The 19,526-nt window shown below is 45.3% G+C and overlaps 1 protein-coding gene across 11 annotated transcripts in view; it reads left to right on the top strand.

Moving 5' to 3' along the window:
- Hmbox1 (homeobox containing 1) overlaps window positions 1-19,502 on the top strand; it is a 129,149-nt gene extending 109,647 nt beyond the window's left edge. Inside the window, exons 7-11 of one of the 11 annotated variants that reach the window (XM_028758693.1) lie at window positions 6,030-6,112; window positions 7,457-7,552; window positions 8,599-8,693; window positions 17,186-17,305; window positions 18,304-19,502. In XM_028758693.1, coding sequence (XP_028614526.1) covers window positions 6,030-6,112; window positions 7,457-7,552; window positions 8,599-8,693; window positions 17,186-17,275 — 364 coding nt within the window. In that variant the 3' untranslated portion in view covers window positions 17,276-17,305; window positions 18,304-19,502. Of the gene's footprint in view, window positions 1-6,029; window positions 6,113-7,456; window positions 7,553-8,598; window positions 8,694-8,921; window positions 9,385-10,582; window positions 15,686-17,185; window positions 18,167-18,303 lie in introns of those variants that run through there. The other 10 variants (XM_028758694.1, XM_028758697.1, XM_028758692.1 and 7 more) reach the window with 10 other exon arrangements.
- The last annotated feature ends 24 nt before the right edge of the window (window positions 19,503-19,526 follow it).

Here is a 19,526-nt window from a genome sequence, read left to right as displayed (position 1 = left end):
AAGGCAAATAATGGCTCGTGGTACAGGACTGTCATAAGGCTGTGTGAGTACCACTTGGATGGGTCCTGCCTTTTCTGTCTCCATGCCTTCATGACTTCTCCTTAGCTATTGCCACAGCTACACACGTGGCTTCTGTGTGTATCACCACAGGGAATGCTACTCTACAAAACAACTTTGACCCTCAGGTGTCACTACTTTAAGCCATGGCTCCAAGATCCTTAAAGAGTTGGTTCCTCTCTTCACAACATGGACCCTGTCTTTTCTCCACGTTGATCTGCTGTTCCATGTCAAGCACCACACACTCAGGCTGTGTTGGACTCCCTCCCAGTTTCAGTGCCACAGGCTCCTTAGGAGTCCTTTACTTTGTGTCTCATCATTTCACTGTGCCCAAATCCCTGCCCTGAAAGTGCTCACTCTTTCCTTGAGGCCCTGGATCGCCATCAGCTCTCGTCTGCTACAGTAGTGCTTGCTGGGCCGACAGTACTGGGGTTCCATTTACAGTTCTGTATTCACCTCTGTCTGCTCTGACCACACTTGGAAGTTCTCTCTGGTTCATCTTTGCCATCCGATAGTCAGCTGTCTAGTAGAAACTAGGGCTTTGTTACAGGGTGATTAAATGCATAATTAAGAAATTACAGACATTAGCCTATTTGCTGACTTCCTTGATAGTCCAGTTTGGTCACTTATAGTTTAAAAGAAACACTGTTCTGATACAATTGTAGTCATCTATGTCTCCTGCTAAAACCACCAAACATATCTGAAGCAGACATCGTGGAGTATGCTGGGACCCTGAAGCTGTCTCTCTGCTGGAAGAGCTGGTGCTGGTTCTGCCAGAAGCCTTGCTTAGAGCCTCTGCTTTCGTTCACCACAGACTCCTTTTTACATTCCTTCTACTTTTCTTTATTCACACATCTCTTGAGTCAACAGATACACATTTGTTAGTCTCTGCCAAGGCCAACCAGACTCCTTCTGTGAGTAACTGGAAAACTGGTCATTTTTTTTTTTTTCTGTGACACTTACCTTTCTCTAAGCAGCATTCCCTCTCACCAAGTACATAGTGGGAAGACCCAGGGCTTTTGTTCATTAGATAGTCACTGTGGGCATACACCTTACTGCCCAGTGAGGGGTGAGAGTTCCTTATGTTTTGGATGTCTATCCTTGTCAGGTGTTTTCTCTGATTCTAGAGCACTCTGTCCACTCTGTTGTCACCCAGTTTTCCCGTTGTATTGGGAGTCTTAGCCAGGAAATGCTTGTTTATTCTGATGTCCCAAAACACTTTCTACTTTGCCTCCTAATGGTCTTATGACTTCAAGCCTTGTATTTGTTTGATTTTGGTTTGAGTATTTTTTTAACTGGTGGGAGTTGAATGGAATATAGTGATTGCTAGATAAAACCTAAGATTCCCCAGAAGAAGTGATGGATACGACCCCGTCCATCATCACAAGCTTACCTCATCTCCTGTTGAAGAAATGATAGGTGCTAACCATGAACGGATATTGGAATCTTACCAGATTTCTCTTGTGCACCCAGTAAGATGACCATACAGTTTTGTCCTTCACACTATGGGAGGAGGTTTTTATTTGTTTATTTTGTTTTTCTTGTGTCTGTGAGCTTCAGGGTATTGGGACGATGCAAGTCTTGTAAAACGGATTTAGAAAATCTTCTTCCTCTTTAGCTTTTGGAGTGATTTAAGAAGAATTAGTGTTAATGCTTTAAATGTTAGCCAGAGCTCAGCAGTGAGGCTGAACAGAACACTTCTTAATTATAAAAACAGCAGGGGCTAGTCTGTAGTTAACAGTACCGGCTGCTCTTTTAGAGGGCCCAGGTTCATTTCCTAGCACCCACATGACAACTCACAACTATCTATAACTCTAGTTCCAAGTTCCACGGCCCTCTTCTGACTTCTGCAGGCACAGCACACATATGATCCACAGACATACCCATAGGCAAACATTCATAGATATAATTTTACTAAAAAAAAAACAGATTTTTTTTTTAACAGAGAAAAGGTTACTTTTTTAAAAAAATGAGGTTTAAGCTATATGACTGAATACTCTTGATTTGGGAAAAGTTCCTGGGGTCTTCTTTACTCTGGTCTTCATTGCATAAAATCAAAGTCTGGAAATACAGAGTAATTGTGAACACTAAAACTTTGATTCAGTAGAAGACATAATGCTATGAATAACTGAAAAATTTTTAATTTAGCATCCAAAGCCAGTATGGCTTTTTTCCTAGTAGTTACTGCAGTCACAACAGTAATGCCTTCTACCTGATCCCAATCCACTTTATTGCATAAATTATTTTCAGATTTATATTAATCATCAAACTAGTTCTTAATTATTTCAGTGTTCCCTAAGGTCCTTTTATTATAAAAAATGGTGTCTGTTCATTTCAAAAACTCTGCAGAGAATTCCATGAAGTAGATTGTGAGTGTCAGCCATGTTACCGTGTCACTGGTATCTTATTTCCTGCTCCGTGAATCATCTGTCTTGCTCCTCAGAGATAAAGGCTTCTGACAGCTGTGTGTTCTGGTATTGGGCTGAGCAGTCCAGGCCTGCAGTCCCAGCATTTGTGAGATGGCTGAGGTTGAGTCTGACTTGCACCCTGGCTTCAGGAAGAGGAGCAGGTACAAGATGGAAGAGCTATGAGGAAGGACATATGAGCTCCTGTAGGACTCACTGGGGAAAGGAAACTAGTGCCCTGGGAGATAGAACAGATTAGCATTGGAGGGAGGCAAAAAGCAGATGTTCTGCCAGGAAAGGGCCACAGGCTTCTTACCTAAGTAGCAGTGACCGCAGCGATTAGGGGAGGGACATGCTCTAAGCATCCATAGTAAACCTTTGAAAATGTTTGAGCAGGGATATAGCCTAAAGAAATGTGTCGAGAATATTAATCACATACTCCAGGGCCCGTCATGGGCTTTCAGGTCATTTGGCTAAAATGTTATAAGGTATACTGGCCACAGAGTTGTCACTTAAGTGGAACCTTAGGTTTTAGCAGCTAGTGTATTCCATCCGGTCTAGCAAAGTCTTGATTGTAAGGCATGCCTTATTGTGCATGCCAGTGAGGAAGGAAAAAGCAAAGCACTGCCATTCAATTTTCAGATACTACCAGTTTGGAAATGTGTCCTGACTTCAAAGATCAAAATAATAAAGAAATGTGCATCATAAAATCAGTGAAAGAAGATTATTACACTGTGGCAGAAAAAAGCTGAGAACGGCAAGAAAATTAGAGAAAATGAAAAGGAGAGGGGATACAATCAAGGAGAAGGAGAGAAGTTGACCTTGGAAAGGAGGATGATTTATGTTTTCTCAGCTATGAGAAAAGAAATGAATAATGGCCTGGAGAAGTTTAGCAGCTGAGAAGCTAAAAAAAATCCAGCAAGCTGATAACAGCAATGGCAAGGTCATCTGCAGGAAGAGTGACAGTGGTGGCTTTGAGGGCTGAGACTTCAGAGTGAAAAGGTTTCAGCAGAGTAAGGCATGAAAGAATTCAGATTGCAGTGGAAGGAAACCACTTGGCTGTGTTTTGTGGTGTTCAGGAACACACTGTATCCTGAGAAGGATGGGAGTCAAAGGAAGGTGCTGCCTGCTGTGTGGGAGATGGGCGGGGCAGGAACAAGCACCAGAAAAACTCACCAGGCAGCTTCTTCTCAGTCGAGCTTGGCTTGTCTTCCATTCAAGTAAGTTATAGACGTAGCTAGAGGTAATAGACATTTATTTTTTATTTAGAGGAAGAGAAACAATATCAGGATTAGTGACTGCAGAGATGAAGAACTAATTTTGAATTAATTTGAACTAATTCAGAACTTAAGGCCATGGAGGTAGAATTTGGAGTAGTATGTTTGAAGATGTGTTATCTTCCTAAAGAGTAGGTGGGGTTCTATCTGAAAATCCCTGAGGCTCTCCACTGATGTCAGCTGTTGATCTTCATTCTTAGAGGACAGAGCATCGCAGGCTTGCCCCCTGAAGCAGCGATAGAGGCCAACAGTGATCCTATGGAGTCATCTGTGAAGCCCAAGTTCTTAACACACTGCTCTTTGCCATGCTTAGGATTCTCATGGCCTCCCCTGCCATCTTTACAGTTGTCAGTCCTCAAGGCCCACCTCAGGCTTCTCTGTGATGTCTTTCCAGACTCCTCCCACAATCCTAAACACAAGGAGCTGTCCACAAATCCTAAGCCTTTCACACAAATACACTTAAATATCTCTCTGTCTCAAGTGCATTGTGAGTGCTTGGATGCCAGAAACCAGTTCTTTTTTTTTTTTCCTACAGTGCTAAGCACATATTAGGTAATTCATATCTACTTGGTGAATTTGAGGTAAACAAGGCAATTGAGTGACAATTCAGATGTTCGTGTGTATTTCAGTTACCTGCCTGCCATTGAAGTGTGTTTCTGGTTACTGAGTCTGCTCCAGGTGAAGTTATGGGTCTGCCATGGCCTAACAGAAAGTTAGTTCAAGTAAACACAGAGGCCCAGATGGCATGGACACAGAACATCTGTGAGAGTGGTGGCTTGGTAGCATCTTAGAGTGAACACTGGTACCCAAGGATCGTGCAGGAGAAAATGCTTACACTGTGGGAAGCAGCAAGGGAACATGTAGAACATGGGCAAAGACGAGTTGTGAGGCTTATGTTTTAGAAAAGACCATGGAGAAGTGAGGCAGCACGGACAGAATGAAGGTATGCCATCCATGAAGAGACACTGAGGGAGGAAAGGGCAGCGGGGGTCGGGTTGGGGGTCTTATGAGGGGAGGAGCCTCTGGGGCATCTGTGCAGGTGATCTTTGCCAGTACTGATAGGTGTGGTGAGGGAACAGGACTGGTTTTCAGGAAAGGGACACCTTGGAAGAAATGGTCAGGACTAGAATCCAGTGACAATCAGGCTCAAGCCATGAGAGTTTTCTTTAAGTTCATAGATGCCAGAAAAAGCACTAATGATGAGCACTCTGTTCCCCTCTCATTCTATGCATCTGATAGGCTAACAACAGATTGAGCAAGCCTCATGTTGCTAAGCCTACTGTTGAATCAGAGTAGTATCTACTTCCTACACAAGTGAGATGTGTAAGTACCCCACTAAGCCCTTCCTCGGCAGTGAGTGGTCAGTGTTCTCAGCCTTGTGTGCATGTCCTTGGTTACTCATGTGAGCTGGCACACATGCCATCAAGAATCTTCCATTCTTGGCATTTTGACTTATGCATTATTCTGTGGATTGTTTTTCTCACTTAGGAACATGCTATGAACATCCATTCAGGTCAGTGGACAGAGTGCTAACTTATTTTCTTCCTAGTTGTTTTAAAATAGCTGAGTATAAATATAGATGCCCCATAATTTGTTCTGTCATCCCCTCGTTTGTGGATAATTGGGTAATTTCCATTTTTTGCTACTATAAAAGAAAAACATGGCCAGAAATGAAAAAGTTGTGTTGACACTAGTCTTCAGTAGCATGGCTCTTGTGGCTCTGTCATGTATACTAAACTAACATATACATAGTGTAACTGACCTTACCCCTTCCTTCCCTGTCTTTCCTTTTCTCAGCCTTCCTCTCCTATTATTCCTCTTGGTTCCCCCAGTCAGTTTTACTTCTGAGGTCATGTCTTTCGTGTATTTATAATTTTATATATCAATATTAAATATATAAATAAATAAATAAATAGAACCACTCGTGAGAGTAGGTGTGATATTTTCTTTCTATGACTAGCTTAATTCAGTTAACATGATCATCACCAGGTGGATCCTTCAAAACAATAACTTATCTCAGAGGAATCTAATGCAGTACAGCAGCATGTAGCCACCAGTCAACAATTAGTAATTTCAGTGAAATGAAAGGCAAGTCTCGCACTTACATCAGCTTCCTGTCAGGTACACAGTGGGGACCTAGGTGGTAGTTACCGTCTTAAACACAGTAAAGACTGTTTCTATCAGAAAGTTCTTCTGAACATCCTGGCATACAGCAGAGTTATGTCTTAAAGAGGACATATTTAGTGAGCACATTTTAAAGTAAATGTGTCTTTGCCGGTTGCCCCTGCAGTTACTTCAATGAGAACCAGTACCCAGATGAAGCAAAGAGAGAAGAAATCGCCAACGCTTGCAATGCAGTCATACAGAAGCCAGGTAAGGTGTGCGCTCAGCTATGGTCAGTGGTCTGGACACTCGCTTCGTGATGCAGGTCCCAGCCCAATGTTCTCCACATAGCACTTCTGATGTTACTGTGGCATGAATCAAGTGCTCATACACAATGACTCTCCATGAGATTTGAAGCCTTAATTTTTTTTAAATTATAAATGTTAGCATAAACTGGTCAATTCTGAAATAACCATAAATTTCAGAGATTTGGCACAAGTACCCATTCTGTTAAAACAACCAGCTAGTTTCTGCTTGGCCACTTGTTTTGATACTTTAAAGACTTCTGAATCTCAGTTTTATACAGTGAAGGGAGGGCTAATCTCTTTTATCTAGAAAACTGACTTCTAGCCATATCTACCCTACACACTCAACTCTACCCTCAAAGGGGTCTATACCTTGTGTACATAGTATACAATCCCAGGGCAGGGATTTGCTTCCTCTGGAAAACACATAGATTAAAAGCTTAAAGCAAGAAGACAGGAGAGGAGGAGGCTGTGCAAATGGCTGCTTACTAGTTAGCATGGTATCTCCATAGGATTAACTGTGGTGGCCAAGAAGACAATAAATCTGAATCTAATCTGAGTGGTACCTTGTGTCTCAGAACAGTCACAACCCTGTATGGACATGGCTGTTAGCCTTCAAAGCACATGCATCTTATATCCTATGTAAGGTAGAACATGCATCTTATATCCTATGTAAGGTAGAACATGCATCTTATATCCTATGTAAGGTAGAACATGCATCTTAAACACCAGGACACTAAGTCATTTTCTATTATCTGTACACTTCTTTAAAGAATAACATCCCTCTCAGCTGGGTGGTAGTTGTGCACACCTTTAACCCCAGCACTCAAGAGGCAGAGACTGGCAGATCTCTGTGAGTTCCAGGCCAATCTAGTCTACAAAGCAAGTTCCAGGACAGAGAGACCTTATCTCAACTCCCCCTCTCAGAATAATAATAACAACAATAATAATAACAATAACAATTCTCTTGGTGAGTTAATTAAATGGTGCCTCCATGGAACTCTAAAATCTGATTTAGAACTCTAGTAAACAGACTTTGTAGAATTTTTTTAATATTGTCTTCCTGAGTTGAAGCTTATTGTGTTATTAGTTGTGGCTAGCTGTGCTTTCAATTATTTATATGCTTGTTCACATGATACTTTTAATGTGTTCTCAGTACTAAGGAATGGTAGAAAAGATTATACCCCATCTTGTTACTTTGATAATAAATAGAATCAAAAGCAACTTTTAGCAGAGAAGTATTTCTTAAGGACATTCACTCTTGGATCCAAGGTACAGATTATCTGAATTTTGTTGCATGCATTCACAGGCAAAAAGCTGTCTGACCTGGAACGAGTTACCTCTCTCAAAGTGTATAATTGGTTCGCTAATCGACGGAAGGAGATCAAGAGGAGAGCCAATATCGGTAATGTATCAGAGAGACTGCTTCCTCTCATGAGAAGGTTAGAAGTACACTAAGAGTGGCCAGTTATGAGCTACAGGTCTAAATGATGGCGGTATTTAGGCCTGACAGCGGACACCATCACTCCTCTTCGTTGCATTTTTAATAGCACCGTCAGAGTGCTACCTACACTATTTTATTTATATTTTAAGAATGACTTTGTTATTTATAAAGATGGTTCCTCTTAATAGTCTAGAATGTAGAATTAACCACTGAACAGTGGGTTACTTGTGTGGCTCAGATTAAGGAGTTTTGTGGGGTCTTAGAATAATTGTGACTCTCTCAGCCTGCTGGTTACTGGTGCAACCTAGACCTCCACACTTAGAAACATCTGATCAGTAGCCAGAATGGAGTAGATTCAGCAGACGAGAAGCATGGAAAAGCAGCATTAAAGGCCATTTCACAAATGTAGCTATGGATTTAGTCATTTCCAGAGTGTAGTTACTGCTATACACCGTGGAGTGTACCATAAACAAACAGTTCCCTTGGCAACAGTAACTTAGTAAAGCTAGAGGATGGAGATCATGTGAAAGTACCCTAGGGAAGATATGTGTTCACCTAACAAAGAACTCCTATTCTCAACTATAGTAAAAGGATGAGGGCACAATGGATGAGCTTGCAGAAAAGATGCTTCTGCAGTTGTTTCTTGGGCTGGGATGGCACAGTGAGAGAAAGAACCTGGTTCTTTTTGATGCCCAGCACCACGAGAAGTATGACTGCGTTTCATTTGCACATATACTTCTTACTTGCCATTCCAATTCTCAGATGCTTTGCACTGTCCCACCAGGACAGCTGTTAACATCATAAGTTCTATGAAGTACCCCACAGTCTGGTTGGTACTTCAACCAGGTTGGTAGTGTAATGTGCGTAGAAGTTGGACCTCTACCCTGAGTTATACAGAGTTGAATTTCTCCTATCTAAAGATGACTAGAGACTGATCACCATAAAAATCATGGCGCAGCCATGATGAGGCAGCAGATAATTTAGGGATCTATTTGCTTTTTTCGAAGAAGCAGCAATCCTGGAGAGTCATGGGATAGATGTACAGAGTCCAGGAGGCCATTCCAACAGTGACGATGTGGACGGGAATGACTACTCTGAGCAGGTGAGTGGTTGGCTGTGGCTTCTGATTGGGGGAGGGGGGCGGTGGCAACGCAAGTCTGTGGGTGGTTATATGGGGAGGTCGGGGGAGCAGCTGGTGTCCCTCCACTCTCTGCTCATGTGTCTAGTTAGATTTTCATGCGGTTGGAAAGCAATGTGGTAAGATTCTGTTGTCCTGTTAAATCTGTGAGTAATCTCTATCCACCCCTACGGGTTTATTGTCACACAACAGGACACTTGGCAAGCACGCAATGGGGAGGAGGAGGAGGGAAGAAGTTCAGAGGGAGGCAGAGAAGCAGAGAAGGTAGAAGAAGAGAGGAGGATCTGACCCAAACAAGCAAGTTACAACACTTACCACACACACAGTGTTGGAGAAGCACTTAGGGGCATGCGGGCAGCTGTGATGGTGCCTACCGTGGACCATGAGGGCACAACAAAGGCCCCGCCCACTGCAGCCCCATTACACTGGGAACTCTCGTGCCCAGAGGAGTGGTTAACCAGACTCTCTCTGGACACCGACTCATCTTGTCCTAATACAGTACCTGCATGGTTTCTCATCTCATCCTGGTGTGCTCTGCATTGCTTGGGCAAAGTGTATTTAATTGTAGCCACTGCATGGAATAAGTCAAATTGGGGGATTCCCCCCACCCTCAAACATGTTGACAGATTTCATTAAAATGTTGTATAAGATCAAATTTTATTTCCATTTGGGAAATTCAAAGAACACACGGTCCTTTCCCTAGACTCTCTCTTCTGGCAGTTTCCTTGTCCTCAGCTGCCATGGTCTTCATTCTCTCCGTTTTCATTGGCTTCATGTGTCCACTACTCTAGCAGGGGGTGTGATTCTCTGCAGCTTCCTTCTTAAATCCTAAAGGCTAATGTCTAAAAGCCAGAACGAACAGTAGCACCCATGTGTCCCAGCAGATTACCCCCCAAGAGACTCAGTCCTCCAAGCACAGCTCCACCCTTGGCTCGGGAGAGTGCTGTTTCTTTCTGGAAACATTCCCGTTATTTTTCAGCAAACCCACATAGATGGATTATTTCCATCTTTTTTTGCAGATGCCCTGAGGGCAGCACATCACATGCTTTTTCCCCCAAGGGATTTACTCTTTCCAAAGCTCTTTGGTACAGAGTCCCCTGAAGATGTGATAGGTGAGAAACACCCCTTATCTGTGCTGGCCTTCAGTGCCCAGCACACCTGCAAGGACAGCCTCCTTCCCAGCTTTATTCCTCAGTCGTCTGGGTTTGCTTTGTTCGGTTTTGGAACTTGCAGTCAGTCTCTTGCCTCAGCCTGGGAGTACTGGGGTCACAGGCATGTGGCCCTAGGCTCATCAGCAGCTGTTTACTGTGTGTCGCTTAGAGGGTGGAAAGCTTCCCTTAGCTCTAAGTCGGACACTGCACTTGCGACTGGTGTGACTGAGGACCCGTCCCTCATCTGTAAAGTACAGGTGCTTGTTCTACATTTCCTCTACTGTTCCCAGCAGGGACACACCCTTGATCCCTGTAGCTTTGTGGATTTAGGAATGCACTAGGTTGGGTTCAGTGATTACTGTTGTATCTGTGGCAAGCAGAAAAATCCAGATTATTTATTTTAATCACTTCAGGTTTGATCAGCACTAGCAATTTTTGATAGAATAAATACTGTGTGAAAAAGGAACAAAACAAATCATCTAAGTCCTTTTTATTTGTTGAGTCACAAAAACATGGAAAGTGTCTGGACCTGTGTCCATTCAGTGTCTACTTAAATACAGTTCACCTCCACCATGAGATGCACTCAGCCATTTTCTCCACAGATGCTCTGTCCCCCGCACGGCACCCCCGCATGCCTTTCTGTGAGCTTGAGATTGTTGCCAGCCGACAAATAACGCTCCTTTCTTATCTCCACACGTCTAGGATGACAGCACCAGCCATAGTGACCACCAAGATCCCATCTCGTTAGCTGTGGAGATGGCCGCCGTCAACCACACTATCTTGGCATTGGCCCGGCAGGGAGCCAATGAAATCAAGACAGAGGCCCTGGATGATGACTGATCAGGGAGTTAAACAGTTAACTTAGTTTAGACGTAGCACCTTAGCAGACTTTCCTCGGTCCTTAACATGTGTTCTTACAGTATAACTTACAGTTTCTTGTATGTCAGGTAGCCATTAGGGTCTTGTTCTGTGAAGATGGCATGGTGCCCTCAGCCTTTGCATATACTCTCTCAGTATTAAAATTCCAGTAAGTAAGAAGCAAACAAACAAACTTCCCTCTCCCAGCCCCTGAGGCTAAAAAAAAATCTCGCTGCTCCGTCTTAGCATTCCGAGAAAGTGCTTCCAGGTATTTAGATAACCCTCAGTTCTCAAATATTAGGCTCTGTGTAAAATCTTGGGTACCTTTAGATTCCTGTAACACTAGGCTGTACCCCGTCCCTGCCCTAAGACTGATAGGATGCAGGCTGAGGTAGTGGCCCAGGGCCGACAGACACCATCTGGGAAGTATTCATGGAGCGGAGCACAAGGGACACTAAAGCCCCGCCTCGGCGTGAGACTCACTGATTCAGCTGCAATAAGCCGTGCCTCCTAGTCCCAGTGTGGCCAGGCTCTACTTCTTTGGGTGCTGTGTTAAGACTGTCATTGGAATCCCAAGCTCAGGTCTTGGTTAATGCTAACATGCCCGACACAGACATCCTTCTCTCTTACAAGTTATGTGACCTAGTAGATAATATACTGCCTTCTGCCTTTGGGACCACGATTCTAAAACAAAAAGGACAAAAACCAAGTTCTGAAAAGGAAAGCCCAGCTTGAGAGCAGTAGGGAAAAGCATGAGCTGAATGTCAGATGGATGCTGAGCCCAGTTCTCAGAGCCGCTATACATTCCACAGTGCGGTACCAGCGCCTGCCTGGGAAAGTGCTGGAGTTACCTTGGAAGTTGCTTTGCCTCCTGTTGGTGCCCCCTCCCTGCTATCAAAAAGGATAGTGCTGAGGTCCAGAGTGAGTGAGAGAGCAGGCTTTGTACCTGTCACCTGAAGCCCACCCAGAGTTGCTAGGACTCTGCAGGGGCAACTTGACTGCCACAGATGGAGATCCTTGCCTAGCTAGGGGCAGGAAAAGCAGGGGATGTTTACCACCTACATCATGAGCGTGTGGGACAGCAGGATGTCTCTGCTGTGTTCCCTTTTCCTGTCCTTGTGGAGGTGTAAAAGCTATATTGCTACAGGCAATTTATTTAATAATTGGAAGCCATATTGATAATGGAAGCGGTAATAGTTGTAGTTTAATCTACTTTAAGCGGCAGTAACTAATGGAATTTTTTCCTTGATCACATATGTAGCACTTTTGTTACTTTTTAAAGATATTTATATTTGATAAATCTTTTTTCATTTTGAGAACTCAAAATACCAAACAGTGAAGTTGCGTTATAAAGTCACCCTGTGGTCACCTTGTCATCTAGTAGCAAAATGATGAACCATTCATGCATCAAAGAAAATTACATCTGCTGGCCTTGTGTGAAAATGATCTCCTGGAGCCCTGATTAAATAGCACACTGTCACTGTGGGTAAGAGGAAACAGCCTTCAGTGAGTTGGTGCAGTGTGTGCTGAGAGAGGCTGATCTTTTTCTGCCTCCTCCCATCTCCCCTCTGTTGTGTCTGAAGAAGCCTTGCTTAGAGGGCAGTGTGGAGTGGGCCTTTGAGCAGGCTTCCATCTGTTTGTCCATTGCCTGAACCAATCTCTAAGATAGAAAGTAGGTGCCATCTCCTCACCCCCTGCTTCCTCACCAAGTGTGTTCAACTTCAAAACTGTTGTGAGAGTCCATGCTGACCCTCCTCACGTTCCCCTGTGTGCTGGCCTGATCCTCGGTATCCGCAGTGTTTATTTAGCTGGTCTTACCAGAGCACACTCTGTCTGGATTATCCCTTAGGTATAAGTCTTGGTTACAGGAATGTGAGGAGTCAAGTCGTTATTGAGGGGCTGAGAATGCTACCCCACCTACGTCTGTGACTTTGAAGAGCACTAGGTAGGGCTTGGCCCTGCTCCTGTCAGTAGACTTCAGGGGGAAACACCTGCATTTTTCCCAGCTCTGAGAACTGAAGTCGAATGGAGCCATCTTCTCTTACTGTATTACTTGAACCCACAAATTTAAGAGTAGCATTTCTTATTCTCAGGAACGAGCCCCCCACACCTACAGCATCTTGCATGGTTTATTTGATTTTTGTTTGTTTCACTTAGGAGATTGCATTGCCTTCTTTCTTTCCTTTTGTTTACTTGGAAAGAATATTCCTATTATGTCTATCCATTTTGGTAGAGTTTTGTCTGTTTATTCTCAGTTGAATCAGAAAGAACGGGGGAGGAGGGGTGTATTTTTCTGACAAGCCACATCCATGATTTGCCATGAGATTATGATGATTGACAGCTTCTTTATGGTGTGGCTGCTTGTGTTGTTTGTTCTCACTTGCCTTCTTAAAGGAACAGGCTCCAGCTGTTAAGACAGCTCCAGTCTCTAAGGGAACACTGACTGCAGCAGAAGAGCAAAGTGTTCTGTCATCCTAGGGCCTTTTAGAGAGCAGTGCAGCAAAGGATACCAAGCCCTGGCTGGTACAGGCAGTGCCAGCCTTGCGTGCCAGTGTGGTGGTACTCAAGACCATATTCCATGGAGCCTGGCCCTGTGCTGAGAGCCCACAGACTCACAGCCTTATACAGAGCTTTTGCTATCTCACCTACAGTAGGAGTTTGCTTCTTTGGGATGGAGTTTCAAAATCTACCATCAGTCAGTTTTCCCAAGGTCACCAGGTTTGATTCTACTTTTGAGTCTTGGTTCCTGAGCTCTTGGAATAGCCACAGAACATCCACAGTCAGACTTATTCTTTGTGCTCCTTGCTTTCCCTGTCTATGTTCTCATCCCCTTCTGTATTTCTTGTGGTCCCAGAGCTCTTTTAGGTAGTACCTTCTCCACCAGTGACTACTGGAAGGAGGAGGGAAGGGGAGCAGGCGTTCGTAGACTGTACGGTGATGTTTATTTAAGAATCACTGTTGCTGGATAGGAAGGTCATTTCCCACCTTCTGGTACCTTGCATGGCGACCTGTTTTTTGGATTGTTTGTTTGTTTGTTTGTTTGTTTTTTGTTTTGTTTTGTTTCTTATAGCCCTGGCTGTCCTGGAACTCACTCTGTAGACCAGGCTGGACTGGAACTCAGAAATCCACCTGCCTCTGCCTCCCAAGTGCTGGGACTAAAGGCGTGCGCCACCACTGCCTGGCTAGCATGGCAACCTGTTAACAAAGGACCATCTTAAGATATTCTTGCCTGTCTGAGACAGTTGCAGCCAGGAAGAGCAGTACAGTGCTCTCCTGCATGACTATGCAGGGCCCTCAGACCCAGAAGACACTTGAGTTCACAGCAGGCATGTTTGTGTTGAACACCCAATAAGGCAGGTTACAGGAGGAGAGAACCTGGGATGAGGAGGCAGACAGCCTGTGTCACTCCAGCTCAGTAGGTGACTTTAGAAAGAGGAGTGCACTGGGAGCCTGCTTGGACTACTGTTCTCTGCTCCAGAACTCTGGTTCCTGGGAGGTTTGTCACTCACCACACCCATTATTTTAGGAGCAGACATCTGGGAATGTTTTTACCTCATGGGGATGGTACATAGAAAGCTGATATAGTCGTCTCCCTTCTCTCTGGCTTTAGGAACTCTTGCTTTAAACTCCTCTTACAGACCAGTCATCAGGCACCAGCTCCAGTAGATGCTGTTCCATCAGGATGCTCCCAGCACTCTGCTCATCTCCACATGGCTTCTCTCCCATTCTGTGTCTCAGCACTGCAGCTTTGTCTTGAGCTGACCATCGCTGGACATTTTCTCTCCTCTGAGCAGAGGCTTAGTGGGCTAGTGCTAGTCCTCTGTGAGCACAGGCCCTCCTTCCTGTGACAGGCAGCCAAGGTTCCATCTGCTAAGCCTGTTATCTTTGTCTACACAGTGACAATAATCCCTTCCCACAATGACTTCTCTATCCTGCCCTAAAAGTGTTCCCTTCAAGTCCTTTCTCTCCCTGGGTTCAAGAAGGGTTAGAAGGGTTAGAAGCAGCACTTCATCTAACCAGCTTTGCTCTAGCCCAGAGCTTTCTTCCTCTTGTGCTCAGAGAATGGCCTCACCAAGTTCTTAGGCAATAACTTCTTGTGTGGTTGTGGTCTCCTGCTCAGTGGTTGTCTGTCTCCTGCATGAGCATCTGTCTCTCCATCTCTGTGACGTCATCCTCTTGCTATGATTATTAGCTGTTTTACTACTGTGTTTATTGAGGCGATACTGAGACTAGACAACTCCACGGACAGCATGACTGAGCCGAATTTATTTTTTTAAAAGTGAAGGTTGGGCACATCGACCGGTCCTGCTGTGTGTGTGTGAGTGGGGCTGGGTGGGAATGTACTGGGGCAGGGGTAGGAACTGCACATGTCCAGCACTCCTTTGTGTGCTCGGTGCATTGCAAATGTGTTTACTCAGGACTGGGCCACCGGTTATCAGCCATGCTGGAGTTAACAAGCTGCACTGTGGCTGTGAAAATCCTTTTCCTTTGTCTCCCTATCGTTTGTGACACTGTTAACAGTGGGCACCCGACAACAGTGCAAAGCTTTGCAGGGAGGCAACCACACATGGCCAGCGCTTTCTAAGGCTTTCATGGTAGCATGTGGTCAGAACAGATGCTCTGTCCTACATAGCTTCTTTCATTACACTCCTCCATTTCAAAGATGGCAGGGTGATTTCCTTGTTGCACTAGGGAACTGACATACGAAGGCCGTAGGGAGGGCTTTGAGGCCCATCACATCATAAAGTCAGTGTTCTGCTTGCAAACTCTCATAGAGTACGTTCTAAAAGACTTTCTCAGTGCCATTTGTTCCTAAACTTAATGGGAGACACTACTTCTTATGGCCACATATAGGACTGGCATGCTTCAAAGGAAGCTTTGTGCATTATCTATGGACTGGGAGAAGCTGGGAGTTTGGGAATTGAGAAGTCTCTGTAGATACTTCATTACACCGTGTGTGGGGGGTGGGGGTGGGGGGGAGTAAAGAGAAAAAAAGAACAGTCAGCAACCTGAGCCACCCAAACCCTCACAACACTAGTTTTCTTCCTTAACCAAGAGAGGACAAGACTGACAGAAGAATGAAGGAAGGTTCAGCTTTCCAACCTGCTGGTTGCCTTGTGATTCCCGATGGAAATGTCCCCAAGCTGCATTACCAGTCTTGGCATCCAGGCAAAACTAAATCTAGGTGGTCCAACTTCAGTGAGATGTGAATGCCTTCTCCACTGGCGGGGCTTCCCACTAGGTAGCAGGGGAACTTTGCTGCCATCCTTGGCTGCCAAGCCCTTTCTGTGGCCAATCTTCAGGATGTACAGCTCCAAGCACTGCTGTTGGGGAGCTTGATGCCCCACTTAGAATGCCCAGGAGGCCAGCTCCCCTGACTGCATGTCCATGGTTCCTCTCTTTAAGTAAGACTGGCTCCATACAGCCATAATTAACTCACAGATTCACGATGCTGTGCTGTGATCAAATGAAGGTTTGGCAGAGTCTTTTTTCAAATTGTAACCATGGTAATTGAGGGGGAATGGCATAGAATGAATATATAAAAGTATAATGGCAATTGTTCCGGATGACTGAGTGTCCTCCTGACATGTAATTAGCTGTTTTAGCAGGGTGTAGATTGGCATGGTCATAATTAAGAGGAGGTCTGTCCTTTATGTGATTGAGAATAGCAGAGCCGTCCCCATCCCCTCTGAGCACTGACACTCCTGAGAACATTTGGAACAGCAGCTCAGTAAACCAAACTCATGATATGGGATCCCTCTCTCACCCGAGTGACAGAGCATTGGGAATCAGGTCCAGAATGGAAGGCTTTGCTTACTGCTGCATCTGACTTCCAAATCCTCTTAAACCTCTTGTGTCCAGTTTCAACTTATTCTACTTTGGCCCAAAACTAGTCAGTATCTCAGACTGAGGCAGCCTCTGGCAGAGCCTCCTGGTCCCCACCCTTTCCGTGACAGCCAGACACTTTCCTGGGGACACTTGCTGCTTAACTGGGCTTCCTGGGATTTTCAGGCTTTTCCTTGGAAACTTGATTATTTCCACTGCCACAACCATCAGAAAGTATTTGCTGCATGGAAGTCTACAGTTGAGTTGTGTTTTCCTTATGGGACCATATGACCTAGAACAGACAACATGACAGGAACACACACACACACATCGACCTCACATGGGAATGCGTGGACTCCAGTGCACATGCCCCAGCTCACTCACATCTGGCTTGTTCAGCCAACACAGGCCTCCTACAGCTATTCTGCTGTCAGTGTGGGTTCCTGGCTCTTCTGAAGCCATGTTCTCTGTCCCCCAGTTAGTTTTCCTTTATGCACCTGTGCCTTCAGGTGGGCATCATATAATCCTCATAGCCTGTAGTGTCCTCCTGACTAGGAACTGCAGAACTCACTAGCCCTTCTCCAGCTGATGCTTAGTTTGGACTTTTTCTTTTTTTTCTAGTCACCCTTTGCAGGAGCCTTGATTCAATTAGAACGTCAGAAGGGTCCACCGGAATGCCAGCAGCTTCCAGTGCTAAGTGGCCTTTTATGAGCTCTTCTGCCTGTGAGGCTCAAGACTCAGGTGAGGCTTACTTGAGTTTAAGAGCCCCGTCTTTTTCAGGCTGGACACTGGGATTAGTTAGTAGCCGAGTGTGTGTGTGTGCATGCCTGTCTTCACCCTTTCTATAGGTGTCTCCTCTCACCCAGAACACTCACCAACATGCTGCTTCCAGCTCTGGTATATGGAAAGGCTGAGGTTGAGTATAAGCCTAGAGAGGTCTAGAGAGCCCTCTTCCCTCAGCACACAGATGCACAGAGAGGTGAGGGAGCGTTTCTATTCCTGGGGATGCTTCAGTTCAATTCCTCTGGAATACCTACAGTGAAATGGACAGCAGGTGTCTGTGTCAGGAAGGTGGTCCTGGGAAGATGGCCATTACATTACTGCTGCCTCTATAAGTTACCTTGTGGCCCCTCCCCATGCCCGCAGGTCAGAGGTGTGGTCCTTGGGACTTGTCAGCCTTGATGTGGATGTCCGACTTACAGCACTTCTTACTTTCCCAGCTGCTGAGCAACTGCTGTGTCCATTAGAGGTTCAGGTCTGCTTCTGATTCCATTCCAAAAAGTCACTGGTTGAGCTAATTTTGTGATTTGTGTGACATGTACCTCACAGCAGCGAAACATTACAATTACCTATGAGCATTCAAGGGAACGGAATTGGCATGAGCTAGAAGTTCCTAACCTCATCTGCCAGGGTGCTCAAGGAGATCACTCTGATTAAAAACACCCCGCCCGGTAAATATTCCTGTACATCACAGATACCCCCACCTCAAAACACAAAACCAGCTCAGCAGTCAAGGACAGTGTAGGTGGTACTTGCCTCAGAATAACCTACCTTCCTTCCTTCCTTCCTTCCTCCCTCCCTCCCTCCCTCCTTCCCTCCCTCCCTCCCTTCCTTCCTTCCTTCCTTCCTTCCTTCCAGGAAAAACCCCAGAATGATTGTTGTAAGAATCTAGATACTGGTATTTGGGAATGTGTAGTCTTACTGTGCTGAGTCACTGCCAACCGGCTTGCTGTTCTCAGGCGCACAGGGTCATCCCAGTGCCACAGCCATTTTCAGTGTCATCTCTGCAGTTGAGTCCTCAGGCAGTGCGTCACTGTGGAGTGCTGGGCCCCAGCCCTCCCCACCACCCTGCAGTGGCTTCCGCGAAGCCTGCTCTTCTCTGTTCTTGCAGCGCTTAGCTCTTGGGTCTCGAAGGCACCCTGCTTGAGTTCCGAGGGTTTGTGCTGAACCCTTGTACAAACTCTGCTGTCCCTCTACCATAGAAAGGAAGTGGAGGCATTGTGGAGCCTGAGATTCTGGTGCTCTGGTATTAGCGTGACCCTGCCATGGCTTCCTCGCCCCTTTCCTTATCAACACTGATTGGCTAATAAGTAGCAGTTTCTTGAAGACATTCAAATTAAGGCCTAGAATAAAACTTTTTAATATCCAGAGTCCAAAAAATGAGGAGCAAGCTGCCTCAGAGTTAATGACTGCTGGTCAGTGACACCAAACAAGGGACATCTTCCAAATGACCTGCTACACTCCGTCACCCCACTCCCACCCCCACACATCTTCCTTCCTAGCTCCTTTTTTTTTTACAAAATTAGGTTCTCTGAGAGTTGGCTAGGTCACTGTCCTCTTTTGATCTGACACATCATGAGTAGTCTTAAAGTCCAAGAGAATGAAATGCACCTGAGGAGCAAGGCCGAAGGGCTTGGCAGGCTGGCTTCTAGGACTGCTGATGCTGTGTGACTCTAAATGGCCAACGGGGTCTTAATACTGTCTTCATTTTGCCCCAAACACCTTGGTTTGAACAAAAAAAGAGTATGGGTGCCTTTTATTTTGGTATAATCAAAATTTTGCATCTTTGTTGGTGGCCAAAGGTGCCATGGAAATTGTGGGATGAAATCAGTGCCTGTCACCTCCCAGGGCTCAAGACAGAGACCAGTCCCAGGGACTTGTGTGAAGGTTTGATGTTACCGCAAGAACTTCTCTTCCCAGCACTTCCAGGTTGAATCTCTCCAGTCTTGTTTGTAGCATCCTTAGCCTAGAAACCCCTCCCATTTTGCTTTCCTGGAATTAAGAGCCCAGCCTAAACCTGTGAGGCCATCTGTGCACTCCACGGCTCGCCGAGGCCATTAGACTAGAAAACCAAATGGCATTAGAGCTGTCTGAATGCAGACAGCAGCCACCCATCTGCAGGCGGGAGGGTGTGTGTGTGTGTGTGTGTGTGTGTGTGTGTGTGTGTGTGTGTGTGTGTGTG

Source organism: Grammomys surdaster, unplaced genomic scaffold, assembly GCF_004785775.1.
Source record: "Grammomys surdaster isolate TR1022 unplaced genomic scaffold, NIH_TR_1.0 126219, whole genome shotgun sequence".
Classification (NCBI taxonomy): domain Eukaryota; kingdom Metazoa; phylum Chordata; class Mammalia; order Rodentia; family Muridae; genus Grammomys; species Grammomys surdaster.
Note: the sequence above shows the minus strand (reverse complement) of the source record. Positions and strands in the feature narration are given on the sequence as shown.